This window comes from Sebastes fasciatus, chromosome 5 (assembly GCF_043250625.1).
Source record: "Sebastes fasciatus isolate fSebFas1 chromosome 5, fSebFas1.pri, whole genome shotgun sequence".
In the NCBI taxonomy this organism is placed as follows: domain Eukaryota; kingdom Metazoa; phylum Chordata; class Actinopteri; order Perciformes; family Sebastidae; genus Sebastes; species Sebastes fasciatus.
This window is the reverse complement of record NC_133799.1, coordinates 18888640-18913522: the sequence shown is the minus strand read 5'-3', so window position 1 is coordinate 18913522 and position 24883 is coordinate 18888640. Positions and strand designations below refer to the sequence as shown.

Here is a 24883-nt window from a genome sequence, read left to right as displayed (position 1 = left end):
CTCAGCTCTGATAAGGTTCCTTCTAACAAATGAAAAGTCTTCCACGCCTTTCTGTATTTCACACATGGAGAAATAAAAAAAACAAGGAGCCAGCCAACCATTAGGAGGCCTTTACTCTCCACCACCAACATCTACCTTAGACTGCACGCAGCGCTCTGAACAAAACCCAGCTGAGCATGAGCTTACCTACCGGTAGCTAGCCAGCCAGATAAGAAAACAGCATGTAAAAGAAGACAACTTAGGAGTTACTGGAAGGTGCATTCCTCCTGTTTTGGCAGAGGCTGAAGAACATGTCCTGGACCAGTCTCACACGCACACACATATAAAATTACGACGTACAGAATGTGGCAAGGCAGGGGGTTAATCTCCCACTCATTACTGTATGAAAAGATGCAGCCAACAAACATTTTCCAACACTAAAAATACTTTTTTATATCTGTCAAACACATCAGAGGTCTCTCTGGTGGTCCCACAGTTGTTAAGAGCTGGCAAACCGTGGCAGGCAACAGTTGGGAAAGGTTGTATACGTTAGTGTGTGTTTGTGTGTTCCACGCTTCATCTAAGGCAGCTTGTTCTCATCAGGGAGATGATTTGGACTCTGCTTCCTCATGGATGTGCTGACAGGAGGTTTTAAAATGACAGAGCAGCGTGACCATCACTCATAGTGTGATCCCCTCCACCCCCCCAAAAAACACTCTTATTGCCTAACACACACGTATACTACTGCATGTTCACAGTCTGTGTCTCAAGGTGTGCATTACAAGTTTGCTCTGTCTGTCTCTGTTCGTCTGCAGGCTGAATACGCTTGCATGAAATTGAACATTTCTCCCGCTGATTTGCCGTGAAATGGTGTGCTTGTGAGGGATTACGCCGCGTTAGCTTCAGTATTGAGTCTTTGAGAGAAGAGAGGAAGTGTGGTCCACTTACTTCTCCTTCTGCAGCTCCTTGGACAGTCAGAGCTCTGTGCACGAACTGGACAAACTCCGTAGTGAAGACAGACACATATGGAAACACAAACACACAGTATCCATATGCATGGGACACAAGCAGCAAGCTACAAGCGTGTGTGTGTGTGTGTGTGTGTGTGTGTGTGTGTGTGTGTGTGTATGAAGTGGAGCGCAGGAAGGAGGAAGGACATGAAAGCTAAATAAACAGAGATCGGTGACAGTGGTGGAAGGAGAGCCGCCATCAAATGAAATAAAAGAGAGAAGGAAGGATGGGAGGGAGAGCGATGAAGGGGCTCGTTGCTGCACTGTATAATCTTGAGATTTATCATTGAGAGCGTGTAACCTGGGTGGGGAAAGGGAGGAAGGATGGTGAATGAGGGGTTGAGAATTGATGGAAGATGAAGAGACGGTGATGAGTTGTTGGCTGGACCGCAGAGGGCCAGCCCTACAAATGCAAAAGTCTGTCACTGAGTGACTGAGTGATGAAGTTACACAATTGGTCGGTCATGTGTTGGAGTTTCCTCATTATATTTATAATATTTTATTGTTCAACACAGGCCATTTCGGTAGAATATGACAATAGAATAGAAATAATTTTGTTGTACTTTTGTACAGCACTTTTTAGGGGGATGTTTTTCTGGCGTCCGGTAGTTGCTTTCGTAGCTTTGCTGCTGTGCGCTGATGTTGCAGTGGAACGAACAATTGACTTTCACTTCTTGGCAATATACGTTCTTTGCCCTTGTTTCCTCGCCGGATCTGGTGGACATGTACCGCTGCATTTAACATTATAGACATGACCACCGACTATTTGTGTAACAATTTAGCCTCAAATTCACAGACTGACCATACACGATCCAGCCATATACTCGGTTTTTGGAGGGATGGGGACGGGGCTGAGGATGGAGGGACTTTGGGGGGATGAAGAGGGGAGACGGTGGAGGACAAGGCTGCCCAGCTGTGCTCCAGACCTGTTAGAGGAGGAGGAGGAGGAGGAGGAGGAGGAGGAGGAGGAGGAGGAGGAGGAGGAGGAGGAGGAGGAGGAGGAGGAGGAGGAAGAGGTGGAGGAGGTGGAGGGGCAATAGGTCTGCTCCCTCCTCTCTTCTTTCTACCTCTCCTGGTTAACTGTAAACATCTGGCCTTTTTGTCTCTTACGATACTTTTACATTATACACCCCTCCCCACTGTCTCTTCCATTTTTTCTCCTTCTCCCTCTTTTCGTCTCTCACTTTATTTCATCTCTCGCACAAATTTTTTTTCTCTCCGCCTCCTCAATTTACCTTCTACTCCTCCACTGAAACACACATGCACAACATGCAGATGTTAACCGATACATAAAACCTCTCAATCATAAACCTTTGTTGTGTCCACTACTCTGCATGCAGGGGGAATCCAATCTGCCAGATAAATAGTGCAAACAAGAACAATGGCTGCTTGCTGAGGTGCACACACCAACTCAAATTTGACAGCCATTACATCATTTGAACATCGCGAGAATGATGTGTGATGATCGAAATCCGCATGCGTGCTCGACTTGCACGCACACAAGAGAGGAAACCTCTACTCTCTTTAACAGAGATGAATTCAGTCACCTGGACCGGCTTCTACTAACAGTTTGGACAATCTCTGTTTCTCAATCTGGATCCGGTTTTTCCTCCATTACACAATTTATGTTCATGCAGGAGATTATGTGCTGCTCTCATGTTACAGCCGGACCTCAGATGTGGACTTTGCAAAGGAAAAATCATTCTTTGGGAATTATTCTGTCTAAAGCCATTAGTCCAACCAAAGCAGACTGTGGGAGATAAGAGAGTGGTCGGACCCTGGTTTAGGGGCCGGGGAGGCATGTTTTAAACATACACGGCTGTTTCTCATGCCGCGGAGAAGACCCCGCTCATCTGGTTTGGATAGCATCACACATCATAATGGGAGCCGGATAAATCTGATGGAATTCAATGAGAGTTTTTCCCTTGGAAAAAAAAAGCAGACTGTGAAATGTGTTGGGATTAGCGGAGGCCATGATGTGGACTAGGAGCTTTGAGGGAGATAAGGTTAGAGTGACTCGATCTGGTGTAGATCTTAGCAACTTCTTTAATCTTATTTTCCTTAAAACAGCTGAAGAAATAAATCTGATGGATCTGATGGTGGGTGAGGTCATGTCACTTGTTTCGAGGGCAGTTTATTTGCATCAGTGATCCCATAGAAAAAAAAACACAACAGTTTCTTGAAATAAAGCAGATCACGTAATTAAGAATGTTTAAGTTTGTTATTTATCATGTTATCTTGACCCTCCGCGGAGCTACAAATATTTTTCCTTGAGCGTCCTTAAGTTACTGGGGACAAATTCATGACCCTCCCATAAATAGCCATAATTTATTATATTCACACCAAATATAAGTATTGGAGAAAATAAAAAGGCTGACCTTTTCCAACCATTATCTTAAATAGCGAACCATGACCCCTTCCGTCGTTGGTGAAAAAAAGTAATAAGTAATAAGATGCTGTGGCAGCAGCACCCAGAATATTATCAGTTGGCATGGCGGCAGTAAAAATAAAATTATACTGATGAGTTTTAAAATATTACTAAATGAGAATCTAATAGGCCCTGACGGTTCCCCTTGGAGTCTGTGTGCGTTTACGTTCTGTTTTTATCAATTTATCTTTAATAGATGTTTTGGGACACTTATGGACAGTACAACAGCCTGTAAACTTTGACTTAACACTGATTACATGAAATGAAACAAAGCAACATTTACAGTGTTTCTGGCTACTTTGTTTTAGCTTTGTTTTGGTCTCCACCAACTTCTGAGGCAAATATCTGGCCCTCTAACTGCTAAATGCTCCACCGTTCAGCATGTTCTGCTGTTTTGTGCTGAGCTTTTTTCACTGAAAGCAACTGTCTGCTGTAGTTTGAAACAAACTGAATGAAAGTGCTGGCCGTAAAACCAAAACAATGAGCTAAAAGACACTAAAACGCTGTAGAGCAAAAGGGAACTGCGGATTTGGTTGATAATTCTCTATGGGTTTATCACGTGTGATACCATTCAAAGTAGACATTCATTTGATCTACTGATAATATAAAAACTATTTATTAATTTAATTTAATGAATGTACCTGTCCACATCCTTTCCACATATATTTACTTTAGGTGGAATCTGACAGATTTCTCCATCTTTACTCCTGTAATGTTCAGCCGTGTTATCCTCATATATATTTACACACAGACTTATTCCTCTTCAACAGCTCTGATGTTGAATGAAAACAAAAATTAGCACAATTTCCTTCTATAATTTTCCACCGCTCTTTCACACCCTCTGCTTGTGGGCATTCATGGTGAGCGACCGGCTGTGTGCTTTTTCAGTCCGGATCAAGTGATACTTTATTATTTTCTCTGTTTTCTGGGGAGGCAGGAAAGCTGGGATGACTGGCGCAGCGGCGGCGCCGCCAAGTCAAACAGCGGGGTTTATTTGTGGACAAGTGTAGGGGCGACACCCCACCACCACCCCCCTATTCACTGCTGACTCTTATTAAGAGGAGAGACAGGAGGCTCTGGGGACTGGGGGGGGGGCGTAGTATACAGTATGGAGACAGCATGGAGGATAGTAGCTGAGATGGAGAGAACAAACTTTAGGAAGGAAGGGTAAGAAAAAGACAAGGACGGGGTGGATGGTTAGCAGATTTTTACCATTCCAAGCTAAGAGTGGGGTATCTCCCATCATTAGACGCTCACCCCCTGCCTCAGAGAGGAAATAAGACAGGATGGAAGGAAGGAAGAAGGAGGGAGGAAGAATAGGGGGCTTTCTGTGGAAGCTGGGAGCAGCAGGCCTTTGCCACTGGGATTGTCCCTCTAGTAATCCCTGGATTTCCTAGGCTGAGACAGGAGGTAGACCAGGCAGGGTGAGGGACTTAGTGAGACAGAGAAAGAGAGGGAACGAGAGAAGAGAGAAAGGAAGTGGAGAAGAGAAAGAAAGGCAGAGACAAAGGAGAAACAATATTAAAAAAAAAAGAGTGGAAAAGATCCTTAATGTTTTTCATTTCTGCAATATGTGGTTTGTATACAGGTATCGCTCCAAGAGGAATGTGGTGTGTATATAATTATTAGCGTGTGTGCTGATGGGTGGTTGTATATATGAGTGTGCATGTGTGTGTTTCGTGGGTATTAACAGGGATGAATTTGGAAGAAAGCAAGGCTCTGGCTTGCCGTAGCTCATGCCAGATGTGATGAGTTGAAAGCGCTGCTCACTGTACCTTCAAATAAGCAAACGACACACGCAGAAAGGCGCCGAAGGGCTGTAAAACTATTTTGGCATACGCTCTGACGTTGGAGGTCGTGTTCGAGGCAGTTTTATTCTCAAATTTTGCCTTTAAAGCCCCTCGACAGGTTACATGATTCCCTCTGAGAAAAATAAGAAAGAGCGAGTCTCGAGGAGCTTGTTGATGAAACTGTAGGAGACAACGGTGAAGCTATCATGTGAGACTGTCCAGACGACTTTGATGTGTTCTTGTGTGACACCATCTTTCCACTCTAATGTATTCAAGGTGCCTTTCAGAGCTAGCGTGGACTAAAAGGTCAGACAACATCAGGCTTTTAAAATACCCCCGCCACCGATACAGATTCAATCATGAAGTCATACTGAGTTAGTACAGGTTAAAAGAAAATGGGGGGGGAAAAAACGATTCACATGTATCGCAATTGTTTTTTTTTATTATTTAAAATAGATTTTTTGAAATGCCAGAATTTAATGGCCTCAATGGAGCTGACCATGGATGTTTAAAGAGAACGGAGCTGACGGAGAGCTAGCGACGGATTTGGCGAAGTTAGCGGAAAGTATACAGGTGTGACTATGTCTGGTTTTCAAAATAAGGTGTTAACAGAGGGAACTGTATATACAAAACACATATATGGAAATAAGATTGATTGGATTATATTCACCAGAAGTATAAAACATTACATGTCCCTTATAAATTAAAAAGAAAAATACCACTAACCTGTGCAGGAAAAATAATTCCTGGCAATGACTGATATATTTGACTTAAGGACATCTCTGACTACATACATGCTGAAAATCAAACATTTTTACTGTATTCATTTTGATATTTTCCAAAGTAAAAGTCACTTGAAGTGCATGATTCAAGTGGTTCCCATGGTCTAGTGTTAAAAAAGTTAACAAAAATCGCAATAAATGGTAATATCGAATCGCAATACATATTGATAGTATCGAATCAGGACATAAGTGTATCGTCCCAGCCCTAGTTTTTTTATTAGATCTCTTATGGTTCTCTACTGTGGCCATGAAGGGGAAAGTTGTCATCCAGCCTTGTTTGGGGGCGGCTCTGTGGGGATCAGGGATGAGCTATCGCACTTCTCCTATTCTTGGGTCGCCCTGGATGTTATTTCAACTCCCTACCTCCTTCCTTTCAGTCACCCCAGGGTGCTGTGTGAACCCAATCCCCTCTTGTCGTCTGTAGCCGGAGCCCCGGGGGGAAGCTGGCTCGGCCCGGAGGAACCCAGCAGTGCGTGTCCTGGGTCAGGGGTCCAGCTCTTCTCTTTCTCAGGCGATGAAACTCAAGCGGCTCTCAGGGAGGCGAGAGCGGTGGAGGGGAACGCACCACCCTCAAACTGTTTGTACTGTTTTCTTTATCGGGGGCTGATTGAATGACCATAGATAAAGACAGAGACGGACCTGGATTCATCATTCACCAAATACTGACACTTTACTTGCTCCATATTGTCAGAAACTATGGTCAAAAATAACTTTTTTAGGCTCTGGGAAAATTTTGCAAATATTTAACGCTCATGGTTTAAAAATTCATAATATAAAGCATAATAACTGGGCGTGTTTGCAGTTCAACAGTTTTACAATTGTCTCTTTTCTAACGGCGGCCTATGGTGGAAAATGCTTTTTTGGGCAGCGGGGCGTTTTTTGAGTTGCAGTACTGCAGCATGCCATTATCGGCAACTTTGATTTCCAGACTGAAATATCCTTTTGGATAACTATTGGACAGATTGTCATTCAATTTTGTACAGATATTCATGGTCCTCAGATCACGAGTCCTACTGAATTTGGTGATCCTTTTAATCTATCAGGTGTAACTTTTAATTTGTCATTTATGACCAAATAGCTGCAAAACTAATGACATTCCCATCAGCCTCAGCTGTTCAGTGCTAACATTACCATGCTAAACTAAGATGATCAACATTATACTTTATACTAAATGTTATACTTGATGCATAGAGCGTGATTTATGCTTGACACATTCCAAAGAGTCGCAATTGTCCGGCTGGCCAAAGTGACGTCACATCATCAGACACGGTGCTTCGCGGGGGTTCCAAGTGGCAAGTTTTTTTTGCCTGTCCATGCACATCCAAGATTTTCTAACTACACGGACGCAGATGGGCAGACAAAATTGAGAACTTTGAGAATGTCTGTTTGCCACGAGGAGAAAAAATATAAAAGATCCAAACGTTTCCTCGTGACGATTCCGCGTCAGCTCATGTCCGTGTGACCGTCCATGCGGAAGGTATAACCGAGGCTTGAGTTTAAGGTTATAAGGTTTTACATTTGAGGCTTTCTAAAACTATTCGGATGAAACAATCTCAGACGTTTAGAGGGGAAAATCAACTTTTAGTGGAGCTGCTCGTAACCCACAGACATGTGAGTCTCAAATATACAAAAAAGGTTGGCAACCTTTGCAGAAAAGCAATCCATGTGATTTCCTATAGTGGCAGCCAATGTGACGATTAAACAAGTAGTGATTTATTTCTGTCATGATGTTACACGTAACACCTGAGAAGACAAAAACTGAGTGAGCAAAACAAGGAGACGAAAGGAGAGGAATAGATCTACTGAGAGAAAATAGTTTAAAGAGTAAAGCTGGGAGAAAGAGGGAGACGTGTGAAGGAACAAACCTCCTCAGATCTCATGCCTGACGCTGGCACGCACCGCCGCTGCTTTCATGCACCTGACTGCCTGGTAATACCCAGAGCCCATGCCAGGCCTATAGCCACGCACTGTGTATACCTAACCCAAACTCTCCACTGCGCAAATGGAGAAGAATCACCTCCATCTGTACAACACATGCTCCTCTCATAGAGAACAAGGCTTTATTTGTCTTATACCATTCTTTCACACTTTCAGCTCTCTCCGGCTTTTGTTCTCTGCTCTCCGTCTTCCTCCTGCTATTACGCCTCCCTTCCTTTCTTCTTTGTTTCTTTATTCTTTCTCCGTCAGTGTGTAGGATCGTGGAATAGTGTCTCATTGTTTTACGACATCGTAGACCGAAGAAGTGAGTAATGGATAGAGAAATTAGAAGGGTGGCTTGAGGAAAGTGGACATGAGGGAGGGAAAAAGGATTGTGATATCTGTGCATTTACTGCTGTTGTTAATGATGTGTGCTTTTCATTTGCTTTTACCAACTCCTACAGCATAATCACGGGTATTATATTTTCTCCTCTTCGCCAGAGTTCAGTGTTTGGCCTCCACAGTTTGACACTTCCTTCTGCTGTATCGCAGCCCGGAGCCCTTTAGCATGATCCATCACTCACATTCTCCGATTCAGATTTAGGGAGGTATAATAGGGGAGTGATGTAGTCGACAAGAGCGAGCTCTCTCAGTTCCAGCACCTTGTCATCGGCACCTACTCACGCTTCAGACCCGTAAAACCTTCAAACAAGCTAACACTATTGCTAGCAAGCAGCCAGGATTTAACTCACTTCAAGGTCAATTGCTGCAATGCACACACATGTTGATGAATTACACTTTCTCAAACATGAAAGCTCTCTCTGATATTTTAAATGTTGCTCCCACTCCTGCCCTACCCCTTTTCTTTCTGTTTTCTTTCCAACGCTCGCTAATGAATTTTTGGAGTGCTGCGCTGAGATCGCAGCTTCCAAGACCATCCGTGTGCTCTGCTCCTTCCAGCTTTGTTCTTATAAAGCTCTCATTTAATTACAATGGGAGTTTCTCACGCATAGTATTAGATGAAATGAGGAAAAAACAAAAAGAGAGAGACAGGAGAGAGACCTGCAGTAGTAAAGTATGTGGTGAGCACAGTCAGTGTTCGTTACTTTGAAAAGGTCTGGCTGTAAAAGAGCCGGTCTGTCAGAGTGAGTGGACCACTTCAGCATGAGAACACCCACTCTGTCAGCCAACACGTGTGTGCGTGTGCACACACACATATTCACACGTATACATGCGAGCGTGCACGCGCGGGGAATGTTTGCATTTTTCCTCTCACCCCCTCAGCCTCTCCCGCAGTGATTGACGTGCTCTTTCATTCAGCCCGGCACAAACTCGGGCACCATGGTTACGGCTGCAGAGATGTTCTTTCCCCGGGAGACGGACAATATTGAAATAACAACTCCCTTAACAACACAACCAACCACACACACACTCCCCTCCGTTCTTACCATGCATCATATACTGCACCCTCTTGTCTGTCATGTCTGGTGCTGTTTGCCGTGTTAAGGGAAAGTACCGGAGCTGGCAGCATTACAGCCTGGCAGGTGTGCGTGCTCTGCCAGCTCCAGCCCCCTGACTCTGGAGTTTCTCTAGACGTGGCAGAAAGCCCTGTGGGTCAAGGACTTGGGGCAGTGGCAACTTATTGGCACAGAATCAGCATCTGCAGAAGCAGAATTAGCTACTGTAGTTACTTAGCCACCAGGCAGACCTAGAGGTATTAGCCTCTCTGGGCCTGGCATCACACCTCAACACAAACTTGCCAACCCTGAGACCTCAAAAATAGGAAGGATTTCAAAAACAAAGAAGGGAGTCTGGGGGACCTGGGAGTTTCAGAGACTATCTGCATTCTGGTGACTTTTAAAGAATGAAAATATAAGTAAAAGTACAATAAGTGCAACAGCATTTTTTGTTAAATAGGCTTACTTTTAATTTTACTTTTAATTCTCAGGAAAGAAAACTGAATAATTTGCCCCTCTTGCGTGAACTTGTGTGAATCTCTTGTATAAACTAGGCTAATATTCAAAATGTGTTGCCCCTGCTTCTCTTAGTACTCTCCATTTCTCTCTCCTTCTCTCACCCACTGAAAGCCCTTTCAGATACATTTTGACAATGGCACCGCTGCGCTCTGAAACTCGTTATTTCCAATGGCTTGCGTCGTGTCACGCCGGCTTTTTTTTTGCTGTGCAGCTCAAACCATACCGCGGTGTCGCAAGCAGCTCTCCACCACCGGGAAAAGACATTTGTTGTAGCTCTATTGCCGTCCGTCAGGCCCACCCAAAAAAATAAATAACCGGTTTAGTGTACTCTATATTTAGAATATTTTCACCGGTTTGCCATGGCGTCAGACAGCTATACAATCTATGTTTTCGACGGGGAACTGAAGCCGTTATCTATGCTCTCCTAAAAGCAACAAGACTCCATTGAAAAAAAAAAATAGAAGTGTAGTTTGGATTCACCAAAGTCACACAATAACACAAACAAACTAACCGATCGAGGCAGCGGTAGACCAGCAACCTCAGAGGTAAAATTACAAGTTTTTTCAATGGAGTCTGGTGGCTTTGTCGAGAGCATAGATGATAGAGACAGAAATACAACAGCTTCAGTTCCTCATCGAAAAGGGCTGTCTGACACCAAGGTAAAATGGTGGAAATATTCTAAATATAACGTACACTTAGGCTGATATTGATTTTTCTAGGTGAGCCTTTCTTTTAGGTGGCTAAAATATTTTGTTCTGCTGCCCCCGTCGACAGCAGTATATTGCTTTGCTTCCTTTGCTCATACAACCCCACCTCAAAACACCCTTTAACTTTAGAGCTATAAAAGAATCTTGCGTGCCATGGGCATAGAAACTGAAATGAGGTATAGTGTCATAAGTGTCAAACAGCAGGAGGGCCTCTGAGTTTGGGAAATGGTCACAGGTTTGACTGAGACCCATTCCTGGATTATGCACCTCTGGCAGGGCGACAGCGCGGCGCTGAGCATGGCAGAGAATGTGTTCGATGAAACTGTCAAAAAGAATAAATAAGATGAGACTCAGTTCTTGGTTGTGACGTCGGGAGGAAGGGCTCGAGATCCGGCGCTGGCAGAGAGATGAGAAGAGGATGGACGCTCTTCAGAAGAGAAAGTGGAGAAAGGGAAAAGTAAAGACAAGAAAGGGGGGATAATGAGCGAGAGAGAGTTATATGTGCCGTTAGCTCATCAGTTGTCTCTTTGCATTATGGAAAAAAAAAGCGCACTAAAGCAAAAAATGAGCCCACAAGACTGGTTAGCGAACACAATGACCTCAGAGAGACGGAGAGAGGGAGTCACAAGGTTGAGCTTACAGCTTGGTTGTGATTATCCCAGCGTAAGGGTTACCTGGAGTTGAAACATTCAATATGCACGATATGGGCATTTATGATTGCGAAAACATAACTTAATTGCGTGAATTACGACCCAGATTTTTGACAACGGGCTCAATCAGTTGTGCAGCTGTATCGGCCTTAAGCTGCTCCACAAATCATCCGGGGCCTGCATGCTGACGTTCTCCCTGTAGTATTTTCCGTAGCTCTAGTCAGGTTTCTTGGTAATTAGGATCATAGACGTGGTGTTGTTTGAAGATATGATGAGCTGAGTCACTTCAGTCAGCTGAAACTGTCTTATAGGTGCAATGTAGAACTGTGTGAAATCTGCTGTACACAGAAAGAAAAACTATAAGATACCTCTGGTTCCTGTAAGAGAGCTTAACGGTGATTGACAACTCAGTGCCGCTCGCCAGGCCAGTCAGAGGTGGCGTGGGATTGTAGAGGGCGGGAGCACCTAGGTTAACCCCTGGTGTCTAGGACAGCTGTGGAGTTGTTGAGCTGGCTGGCGGCTGCACGCTATAAATTCTCTCTAAAGAGGGTTTACTTTTGATTTTAATGGCTGCTGTAAATTTACAGCACCCTGGCCTGGTGAAAGAGAAAGAAGGGTTTCTCTCTCTCTCTCTCTTTCTCTCTCTTTCTTCCCCTGTTTTCTCCTTCCTTCGGTGGACTTTTGCCATGTCTCTTGCGGTCTGCTTTTACCTGTAGTCAGCCTGTATGGAAAGTGTATGAAAATATCATGAAAGAAATGAAAACGCTGCAAAACAACTTACATTTCGCCGACACTCTGGAATAACGGCTTCATTGTATGTTAAGGTCACATTATATTTTAAAAGAGGAACGCTGGCCATACGCATGGCAAATTCTTCCTGAGAAAAGCGAGTTTGTAGATGCAGAAAGTAACAGCGCCCTTCCTGTCTGTCCGTCTCTCTATTTCCCTGCAGGTGCTGTTTGCTTTGAATCAGACGCTGCTGCAGCACGAGGGCGTCCGAGCAGGCAGCCTGCAGGGCTCCTTCACCACCGAGGACCTCATCACCCATTACAACTGTGGAGACCTCAGCTCCATCATCTTCAACCACGACACCTCACAGGTTGGTCTCCTCCTTCACCTAGAAATGTTTCCTTAAAAGTTCATCCCAAAATAGAAATAGAATCACTCCCTATTCGCTTTCCTTTCAGCTATGTGAACTTTTGCAACTTCATTAAAAGAGTCAATTAAAAGTGCCGGATTTAAAAAGGGCAACATTCAGACTATAAAATTTATATTAACTGAACCGCTTGCCAAGCACAATACAAATGATCTGATGCCATTAATGCACTTTGCCAAAATATTTCATATTATCTCTCATATTTTCCCACTTACAAAGTTTTAAATGGTCCAGCAACACTCTGCTGTAAAGGTCTTGCTGCCTCTATGTTCCCAACAACCTAATTCCTCAAATTATGGAAAGGCGTAACCAAAAGATCTCACATATTAAGTTAATTTTAGGCCCGGGATCAGACTACACAATATCAGCCCAATAATGGCCCGAGCCAACAGACATATGGTGTCAGGAACAAAAGGGCAATCATCATCATATACATCAATCACACATATCCATACATTTTTTCTAGGTACTGAGTAGGGATGTCGTGAAAGCAGAAATTTAGTCATCGTTACCAATACCAGTGAAATTCCACGATTCTCGATACCAATTCGATATCACGATAAAAACATTGAATCCCATGTACTCCAGCATACACTCCTTTATTACCGTTTGCATACTGGTTTTTGTTAGGAAGTTAAACAATTCCCTCTCTATTATCTATTTTATATTGCTGTGAAAACATCACCTTCAAACAAATGGATTTATTCAAGTTTCTCGCCAAAAACTACATTCTACTAGATTACATTTGAACACATCATGAAATTCACGTAAGTACGTAAATTCACGTCAGAATTGACCTTCGCCCAATACATTTTATTTTTACTGAATAGAGCCTGAACACATCATAAGGAAAATCAATGGTGTGTTTAAAACAGCAGAACGAAAGCTAGTTAATGTTAGCTGTTGGCAGCTGCGAAGCAGCACAGTTGATTTGGTTAATACACAGTTTGAAAATAAATAAATCAAACATAAATATAAAATTTCCACCCTCTCTACTCATGGTCATCAAAATATCCCAGTACAAAAAAACCCTCAGCACCCCCACTTTCCGTACCGATGGTCCAACTTGTAGTCTGCCATGTCTTTCGGCCAAGTCACAGCCAGAATTTATGACTCAGCGATCTCCTAATCTGACAATAATCGTCTCGAAAAAATCTCAGCACCTTTGGAATCATATGAAATTCTACTTTCCCTTTAGTATTCACTTTATGGGGGCCAACCAAGTGCAGCAGTTTAGTCTCCCTTCGTGTAAATGTTGTCAAACTGAATCTTTGTCACTTTTTTCTTTTGTTTTGTTGGACCAAAAGGATGGTGAGGTTTCTGATATAATAAAATAGTCACACGAAATACCAGCTACTTGCAGCTTCAGTCCAAAAACATCTTTAACGGTATCCAAAAACCTAAATCTGTCAGACCCTCGATTTGAGTTGGCAACCCTCTCGTACCCACTTCTCTGCCATTACGTTATCGTCACCTCAAACTTTTTAAGGCTGGCCCATCAATTCCGCAAAACTGCACATTGCCATCTTAATCCCTCTCAGCCTCAAGTTACTTGATAGTCTGGCACTTTAATAGCTCTGGACTCAGCCGTAAATACATCTGACCTCCTCTAACTTTGTGTGTTTCCTAACATAGCCTCTGCTCCTTCAGCGGCGGCCTCCTCATCGGTCTTCACACCCGGCTCTCTCTGCTAGCTGTCAAAAGGCCGTTCAATTTATAGCACGCACACATACACATTCACTGGCACCGCGCACAGTAGCTCTCACTGCGTCTCCACCCTCGAATGCAGATTTACTCGAAAGCCCTCCTCATAAGTCAATTATGGCGTGTCAACCTCCCTCGCTGATCCTCAACTGTCATTAAACCTAACACACTGTGTAACCTCAACTCACCGCTCTACTGCAGAGACTCAGCTTCATTTACACCAGAAACACACAAAATTGGAGAAAGGAGACACATCTCATCGTGCCTCTCTTGTTAGGTCTTGACAAAAGACACACATCTCCTTTTATTTCTCCCTCACTGTCTGTGTCAATCCATCTCTTTCTCTCCGGCGGCCTTGAAGAGCTTGTTAGCCACAGTTTCACCTGCAGTCGTGGCGCTTTAAATCATACCAGTTTGCCCGCTGCTCTACATGTCATAATAACATGTATTAACGTTCCCCGGCACATGCTAGAGCAATCAGACGCCTGACGGTGGTGCCTGCGTCTGTAGCCTGCTGATCTATAGCAGGTTGTGTGAACTTCCATGGCCGTTAAAGAGCAAGTGTCTTTTGATTGATAGGAGCTGATCCAGAGGCCTCCAACACCCCTGATGCTCTCCTAGTTCAATATTCATCATATTAGAAAGAAGTCAATGATGATGATGTGCCTCAGAGCAGATCAGAGTGGTGGTGCAGGACAGGGTAATGATTTTCAACACTCAACTGGTCCCAAATCCATCACGAATATAAAGTCAAAGATAGACAGAGAGAGACAGATAAGGAGGAATAGGGACATCAAATAACTAAGGTAAAAGGTAGAAGGTTTATATATATATATATATATATATATATATATTAGGGCTGTTAAAGTTAACGCGATAATAACATGTTAACGCAAATCTGTTTTAACGCCACTAATTTCTTTAACGCATTAACGCAACTTGCGAAGCCATGTCATACTATCTTGTCATGAAGGAGGTTAAATAACGCTCCAAATATGCGCTAAATTTTGGGGAGGAAAAACTGGCATGGCCATTTTCAAAGGGGCCCCTTGACCTCTGACCTCAAGTTATGTGAATGAAAATGGACTCTATGGGTACCCACGAGTCTCCTCTTTACAGACATTTTGACATGTAATGATTTGAGCATATTTTTTAATGCTAAATGCAGTACCTGTGAGGGTTTCTGGACAATATTTGTCATTGTTTTGTGTTAATGGATTTCCAATAATAAATATATACATACATTTGCATAAAGCAAGCATATTTGTTTACCCCCATGTTGATAAGAGCATTAAATACTTGACAAATCTCCCTTTAAGGTACATTTTAAACAAATAAAAAATGTGTGATTAATTTGCAATTAATCACGACTAAATATGGACAATCATGCAATTAATCGCAATAGATAGATAGATAGATAGATAGATAGATAGATAGATAGATAGATAGATAGATAGATAGATAGATAGAATAAGAATTGTTAACTGCAAAATGTTGCCATTAAACAGTTGATATTTGAAAATTGCTGTAGATGTAGCACCAAGATGTAAGTTGATAGAAAAGAAGGAAAAGGGGAAGATAAAGAAGGGAAAGTAAATGAAAAGAAATGGTAAAGATAAGAGAGGAGAACAGAAGGACTTCAAAGAGCCAAATCATGAAGGAAGAATAGAAGAGAGTAAAGAGCCGGCGGGACCGACAGAGGAAGTGCAGAGGGATACCAGCGGTGAGGAAGGGAGGAAATATCTCTCTGTCACTCCACATTTCCTGTGCAGGTCGGGATACAGAGCAGCTAATGGCCTTTCCTGTGATAAGTTATCTGCATTTACCGCTACACTCCTTGACCCGTCTCCGACCGAACACTTTTTTTTTCTCGTCATGAAACACTCACGCTATCCTCACTCAATGATGAAGCACTCCTTCTCCACCTCTCTCTCTTTAACTTAGTCATACAACTCTGCTTCATTTTACTCACGAATCATGAACTCCCGTCAATCCGGATGAACCTGGGTCATTCACCCTGAAAAAACACACACAGACAGACAATACAAGGCTTCAGGCTACACATATCTACGTGGATTTCTTTCTTTCTGGCTTTCTTTCCTCACTGTCACACAAACTATTTGGATTTGAAATTAAAAACCAACAACCTGCCAAATAGATGTGGCAGATAACATCATGTTACCTGCCACAGTTAGAAATCATAGTATTCAAAAGGAATCTTTTTACATGGTTTTATCTTTGTAAATTGCAGAAGCTCATCCTAAAAATATAAATGTCCAAAACTGTCACAGAACTTTGAGATATGTGATATATTTAAAGCAAAAATATAATAAATAATAGAAATATTTCTGTGGCAGCTAGACAAAGTACACAACAGGGCCGTCCTATTATATTCCCTGACAAAATGTCACCTTCCTACGCAATAGCATTAACTGACTGCACACACATTTAATGTGAATATGTTTAAAACAGTGCTCCACCAAGGTTGGGCCGGTGTCAAAATGTTCAAACCGGTCCGGACCGGTCACACTCGACACCTTGTCACCCCAAAAAACACATTAACTTTCTAGCAAACAAGCACAACGTGCATCGTGTGCATCTTCCTCCGTCCCACCTTCACTGAAATTTCATCCCCTTCATGTTGCCGGCCTCAGCTCGGCAGCAAATTGGGCACAGCCTGTCAGACATTACTTGGTCCGTTTATAAGCAAACATGATATTATGTTTATCACGGATTTAGGTCTGTGATGCCAACGGCACAGGTTGCTGATGTAGGCTACTTTTATATTTGCCAGAACGTGTCACAATGACAACAGCCGGATCAGCCAGTTGGCATAAAATCAAACCGACCAACTCTATACTCCACTGATGTAGCATTGCTAAATCGATGCAGCAGATCCAGAGGTCACATATCTTTTTATTTCACGGAGCATTCTTCTTCTATTTCAAAACCTGGTGCCTATATTACCCACAATGCCACTCGACTGCCAACACTTCAGGGATTGTTATGCTAGTAAATACTAATGGAGTCTCAAGCTCAAGACATCACTTGAGGCAATTTATCAGACTTCACGCAGCTCCCTCTGGAGCTCAAAAGGCTTTATACAACGTTTTTCACATATGCAGTAGTAGGAGTTCCCCTTTAATGCACATCATGACATTTATAAATATCCGATGTAGGTGTGAATTAGAACCTTTCAACCATTATGTGAAACAGACTGTAGGAAGGGAGGTCGAGGGAGTGAGAGAAAATGTGTCAGATAGAGATTTGGATGGATGCTGGAGAGCAGCACCTTGTTCACATGTGGTACAATAAATCCCTTCATGTATTCACTATTCAGACACACACTGATTTATGCACCATTCACAGCTGGTCTACTGTTGTGTCAACTTGTAACTCAGTTTTAGACAGCGACTGTGTGTTTGCATGTGTGTGTTCTTCTTGTCACACTCAAATACATTTCCAGATTAAACACATCTGCATATGTGCACTCAAAACACACACAGAGACACAAAAAGCCAAACCTTTCTTTCTCTGATCACTCAATCTTTTGATTCTTTCCAACTTGGGAAGAAAGACTGAAGGCTTGGTAGTCTCAAGTTCACTCCTGGTTGTACAAGAAAGAAAAGTGAACTGCTCAGAGGTCAGTTTATACTGCATATTCAATTCCATCTCAAAGAAATGTATATTAAAAAAAACAAAGTGCAATAAAAGTACAACGGGCCAAAGTGTAAATCTGCCAGATGAAATATCAAAATGATTATGAATATCAATGGTAATCTGGCCAGTGGATCTTCAGATATCATTGCCATCCTCAGGCCTGTCAAAAAGGGCCAATGGTCCACAATTTTTTCATTTAAAACTTTTTTTTTAAGTCCAAAACAGGAATTACAACACATGGAAAAGAATTCCAGCACCACAATAGTAAAAACAGTCCTAAGTCAAGAAAAGACAGAGTGAACAAACCAAGTGGAGCGTACCTCTGGCGTATTGGGATTTCACCTATCTCTAATATTTCACATTTTATTGCATATATATATCAAGAGAAAGAGCCAGAACAAGTCAACTACAGGTACAATGATACCCTGACAGGAAGTGAAAGAACTAAAGACGGACTGTGTGTGTTTAGGTGCGTCTCTGAGTCGGACAGTTTAAGACCCCGATGCCAAACCTCGACTACCCCGCCGCCGACCCCCGCTCATCCTCACAGATTAACAGCCTGTTGAATCCACGGATGCAGCCAAGTGTGGAGCAGAGCCAGCGTGGTCCGTCTCTGCCTGCCTGGATCTTAATAAATCACACAGCAATTAAACACACATTCACACGCTCACACTGAGCCTTCGTGCAGTGCACCCACTCAGACGCACATATGTAAACACATTAGTGTAGGCAGTCACATACATAAATGTGCTCCGACAGCCTGCACACACACACACACACTCATGGTGCCGACACGTTTCTGTCCTCCCTCTCTCTCCTTCATTCATTGATGCTTTCTCATTTAAAAACCAGCCGAGCACTGCGTTGGTCATTTTCTGTCAAGCTGTCACGTCACAAACACTCGCCGCTGCCAGGTCTCACACTCACACGGGCAAGCACATTCGCCAGGTTGTCACCAACACCGTCCTCTTCTTTCTTTCCGTCTCATTTTTTCATTCCTCTCAACTTCTGTAACACCAGTTCTTTCTTTTTTGCGTTTGATGTATGCTTTAAATGATTCATGGGTATTTCATCATTAAATACAAATCTTCTCTCCGCCTTCCTCCTTCTCACAGCTGCCTCACTTCATCAACAGCTCGCTGCCAGCTCATGACCGCATGACCGCCTTGCAGATCGACAGCTACTTCCGCCAGGAGCTCATCTACAAGCGCAACGAGCGAATGGCTCGCCGTGTGTCCGCCTTGCTGCAGAGGAATCCCAACCAGACGTACTTTTTTGCTTTTGGTGCAGGTAAGGGAGCCTCAGATACTGCTGTTTAGGGTGAGATATAGACAACGTCATCACAGAGATGTTTAATATTCCGAGGGGATCACATGCCTTTGCTAAAAACAGAAGGAGATTATGGATCCAGGCCTGATGGGCAAAAGTATTCTAGTCACACAGCGCTAACAAAGCTGCGGGTGGTCATGGCGAGCGGTCGTGCTCTGGCGGCAGCCATCAAGAGCGCTCACGTAACTTGAACTCCGACCGAAGTGTCAACCAAACAGAAACTGGTCCCTCAAGTCAAATCACACATATGTCTGATCAAATGTTACCCATTTCATAACAGGTGATAATAATGAACAGATCTCATACTAATACATCATATGATAATGGTATCTGGTGGTCGGACTCTGCAGGGTGTAGTATAGTCAACAAGAATGTAAAACAATGCTAAATCTACTGTACGTTGATTACAGCAGCTGCCAAAGCGGTTTTGCCGCCTGAATGCGCACGCAATCCAGGATTGTTTGTATACAAGAAATCCGACCTCGGCCACTTTAAAAGGCTTCAGTGACTGACCTTTGCCTCGCTAGTTATGGGATGTCTCTTTAAACTGCAGGCCAAACAATATTAGAATCCATCATGGCAGCATCTCCAACCTGAATCTCTACTTTGCATTAAATTAGGTCTTTCCAAATACATTGTGATTGGAGCTGAGAGTGTGTGTTTTCATGCAATTGTGAAGTCAAAGAGAGATCAGGTTTGTTTTGGTCTGGAACACTGATTCTGTCAGCACTAATGTGTGTTTATGGTGAACAATTTGCTCTCTTTTGTGCTTGAAAGCGAAGCCGGAGAAAAAGCAGGACAATAATAGTATACAATGGTTCCCAGATCTTTGGCATGAAAAACTGGGTGTCTATACATACACACATACACACACACACACACACGCACACACACACACACACAGAAGTCTCAATTACAGCCAGCTCCCACTTCAGAAATGAAGAAACCATGAGCTGTTTGTTTCAATTAGCATTCCTGGTTAATGCTGCTAATGTTTCCTGAATGGTGTAGTGTGTCCTCAGGGGAGTGTGTGTGTTTGTGTGTCTCTGTGTGTGTATGCTTGTAAGTTTGTTTGCCCACAAAAGCAGGTGGTGGGTGGGTGTCTGTTTACTGTATGACTGAGTGTGTCTGTGCTTGTGCATCTGATAATGGGTGGTACCGCCTCTAGGGTGTGTGCGTGTGCGTGGGTGCATGTAAGTGTGTGTGTGTGTGTGTGATTAATGCTGAATGCTTTGGTCCTTCCTCTGAGAAGTTTTTGCTCCCTCTGCTCTCTGTGATGTTTGGACAAAGCTGCTGTTGCACCATGCAGCTGCTTTGTGTGTATGTGCACGCGCGTGTGTGTGTGTGTGTGTGTGTGTGTGTGTGTGTGTGTGTGTGTGTGTGTGTCTGCATGGACTGAACACTGTAAGTTAAGATATGAACTATGACTGCGATGGAGGAATGAATTCATGCAATAATACTTTAAAGGTCACCTATTATGCAAAATGCACTTTTCCATGTCTTTTAAACATCAATATCTGTCCCCAGTGTGTCTACAGGCCACCATAGTATCATAAAAGACCATCCTCTCTCTTTTTCTCCTCCTCCGTTTGTCCGGAAATGGGTGCAGAAAAAAAAATCGCTTTTTTTCCTTCTCTTCTGACGTCATTAGAGAAATGCAAGCCATGTAAGGGTTTCCTGGTCGAACCAGAGAGAACCTTCAGTAGCTGACCCCGCCCCACAGCGCGTCACTGTCTCTCCTCCTCAACCTAACTTGAGCAAAGTCTGCAAGAACCAGCAGAACAGGCTTCATGTACTCCCATCATCTAAATATAACATGTTCTTTCACAAAGGCTTTATGTAATTACACTGTTTAAACAGATGATATTTATATATTATATATATTTGATGTCATGCATGTAGCAGATTACAGGTAGTAAATAGTGACTTGTAAGCAACACAACACATTTCTGTTTCACAGTCAAACTTTATTTGAGTTGACAGATGACAATATTAATTATTCACAGCATTTGTAATCATCTCACCTGTTAGTTAGTTATGTTAACATGGTACAGGAGAAAGTCTTCAGCTCTGGTAAACTATGGTAAGCTAAGCTCCGGTGGTCTGTAGTCATGGTAACACAGAGACAGCTACTACTGTAAATAATATACCATTACTCTGATCTTCCATACATTTATCTTTTAGCAGAAATAATGAACTGACTACTGTTTCACATCTTCTATTTTCCACCCTGATGGTCGCTGTGTTTACACACCGTGTCATAGCGGTAGCATGTAGCTAACCCGTTAGCATGTAGCTACATGCTAACGGGTTAGCTACATGCTACCGGGTTAGCTCTGTATCTCCATGTAAACAGAGCCATCTGCCCACAGCTGTCTGCTCTCCTCTGGGATGATTCTGTCGGTCATTTCTCACAGATGGATCTGTAAAGACAGACGTAAAACAGAGTGTATGTTTACGGTTTACAGAGTTGATGCATGAGGTAAACACTGAGCTAACTAACAGAGCTATAAATAGTATTATTTACCTGAGAGAAACCGTCAGGAAAACCTGGAATCTGGACCGCAGATGTTCATCATGTGTCGCCGATTTCTGATCAGATTCCTCCGGTAACGTGCGCTGGGTGAAGTTTCTGGTTTATAAACTTTAAAGTGGTTTATAAACTTTATTCTAGCTGCTATCTCTCCACTCGTCTCTCTCTCCAGAGCTTCTCCGGGAGGGAGGGGGAGGGTGACGCTGTTGTTGAGGAAGTTTGATTGACAGAAAACGCTGACCAATCAGAGCAGAGTGGGAGGAGACAGGCTGTGAATCAGTGGTTTTCAGACAGAGGCTGAATTAGGCTCTGAGGCAGGCAGACTCAGGCTGCAGTATGAGAAGAATAAAGGGTTTTTTGAACATTGCAGCATGTAAACATGTTCTAGTGCAACATTAAAATACATCTATGAACCTGGAAATGAGCATAATATGTGACCTTTAAGGTGCAAAATGCGAGATTGGGAGCATTTCTATTGGCTCTGCACGGCTCTCAACATGGCGACAGCTGAACCGGGGTCGTGTCTAAAAGGTAACTCACAAGTTAGGAAACTCTTGCGAGATGATTAAGGTTAGGCATTGATCTCAAATAGTTAAGGTTAGGATAGGTCGTTTTTGCAAGTTTTCGCAGTTTGAGGGTTACCTTCTAGACATGACCATGAGCTGACAGAGCTAACAGTGTTGCTAACTTGAGTCGGAATTGAGTTGGATGCTACGCTTCTGCAACGATGCCGTCGGCCGTGATGTTGTTATCAGCTGTAACCGCCGTATGAGAGCAGTGCAGAGCGGCTGCCGTGAGCTAGCCAGTGGGGCACGCTCATATGCACTAAAAGCACACACGGCCAGCCCAGCTATGTCAACAAAGCACAGAGACACTTGGATTCCAACACACACAGAGGGAGAGTGACTTCATTCTCTGCTCAGGTAGACATTACTCCTCTATATCTTTACATAGCAAATAGTTGTTTGCTGCTATATTAATGCTCTGGATATCGTATGGAGAACCTTTAAATAAGTGTTCCTCTGAAGTGTGCATAGATGAAAAAATAAAACTGATGATGTGTCCCTGTCCTGTTACACACTGTGTTTATGAAACAATGAAAGATGTGAACCTCAGAAAGCCAACGAACCCAGTCCAACTCCTTAGGCTAAAAAAAACACTGAGGAGTTTGAGTGGAGAGTAACAAAGGAAGTAAAAACAACAACCATGTTTCCTATTAGGCTACAAGTTGTTAGCAATGTTGTACCATGCACAGGGATATAATAGGATGTGACAACATTTTTCTAAGGCAATAAACTGGGAGACAATTTTTGGGCTTTTGTCAAAAGCACAGGTTAGGGTTATGTTATTGTTATATTGTGTATACTTGGTTGTTTGCAGGATAGCATCTGTAGTTAAAAGCTTTGATCCAGCACTGTACTGGTGTGAGAGAGCACAATTCAAACAAGTAAGCAGAAAGTAAACATAAAGTGGACTTGAGTGAGTGGGAGTTACATGATTATTGCTGCCTTCAAATGGAAATTGTGAGCTTGTGGTTACGGCATGGGAAGTCCTGTACACGATATGCTTGGAGTTCAAATAGTTAAAGGAGCTAAATGCAAAATTGGGAGCATTTCTATTGTCTCCGCACGGCTCTCAACATGGCAACGGCTGAGCCAGTGGCTTGCAAGTGACAGTGCTAATAGCGCGAACAATGAAAACAACGGCAACAATGCTGACAGGGAACTGGAGGGTGGGTGCTACACTTCCCCAACGGCAGCGTCGATCGGGACAGCGTCGATCGGGACAGCGTCGATCGGGACGGCGTCATCAGCGCGGTGCACAGCCGGCCCGGCAATGTCAACAAAGCACGGAGAAGCTTGGATTACAACACACACAGAGGGAGAGTGACTTCATTCTCTGCTCAGGTAGACATTACTCCTCTATATCTTTATATAGCAAATAGTTGTTTGCTGTTATATTAATGCTCTGGATATCGTATAGAGCACCTTTAAGTCGTGAGAACACTGCTGCTAGGCAATGGCGACATGGATGCTACTAGTCTAGAAGCCACAAAGGTTAACAATTTCGCAAGCTAGAGAGCGAGTAACATAATTGCAGGAAATGAAAAGGTGTAATGACAGAGGGAAAAGATGAGGCCATTGAGAATACCAACATTTTCCTCATACATATTATGAAATTACAAAGAAAAACTCTCTACAACTAAAATTGCAATAGATTAACTAACCATCCAACGAAAAATGAACTTCCATGGCCTCCACCATTTCTGACAATGTCAGCCAACATGTCACAACTCATGAACTTTCAGAAAATTTCCACTTACAAGGTTGTGAATACCACATGAGGGGAGCGTTCATATGAACTCGTCTCGTGAACACGGTAAACACAACACCATTTGAAAGCAGCATAACTGACTTTTGTCTAAATTCCCTTTACAGCATAGGTTGTTCTACTGGGCACTTCCTGGATGTGAACATATACATCTGTTTAAATGAGTACAGAAACAGGACGGCGTTCAGCCAAGAAGATCTTTGGATAAATATGTAACTGTGTATGTTGCTGAGTCTCAGACATTGTCAGCTTACATTAAGCAGACTACCAACAGTTCCTTGCAAGTGTTTTAACTTGGAATAGATAGTGATGTGTTCAAAACCCATCGATATAAAACTGACATTTTACATGTATCGGTCACCTGTTTTGCCTCATAAGACAGGAGCACTTTACCATTAAAATCTACTCTAATGCAGCCTCCTGTTTTCCAGATTGCCATCAGTACATTAGCTCTCCAGTCTGTCTAACCTGGCCCTGGACCGACTGGAGGTGAACATGTGTGTGGGGTCACCTACAGGCTGCAGCGTTGTGTGTGAGAGAACTGACAGCTAGTGTGAAGTGATGAGAACCATTACCGTTATAGCCTGCCCTGTGCACACACATACACACCCATGCTCACAGATACATAATGTATTTGGATTCATACATTCAGTACTTGTGTACATATATGTGCATACTTTGTAACGTGAACAAACCAGAACATTCACACACAAACACACATGGAGTAAACACAGAAGTCTCAGTAAAGGCCTCGGGAAGGCAGAGTCAATGAGGGCCAGATTTACGCACATGCATGAGCAGAGGAAAATTCGTGCCGCACGTTCATTTAATTTTGCACTCACAATCTGCATGTAATTAGTGTCTGATTTACTACGAAGGAGGATAATTAGGCAACCGGGGCTGCCCTGTAGGTTCATTCAAGGAGAACTTT

General features: G+C 43.1%; 1 protein-coding gene across 1 annotated transcript in view; it reads left to right on the top strand.

The window, feature by feature from the left end:
• The window catches only part of trabd2b (TraB domain containing 2B), a 79775-nt gene that overhangs the window by 34689 nt on the left and 20203 nt on the right, over positions 1-24883 (top strand). The window contains exons 3-4 of the mRNA XM_074635498.1: positions 12192-12338; positions 18875-19049. Coding sequence (XP_074491599.1) covers positions 12192-12338; positions 18875-19049 — 322 coding nt within the window. The remainder of the gene's footprint in view (positions 1-12191; positions 12339-18874; positions 19050-24883) is intronic.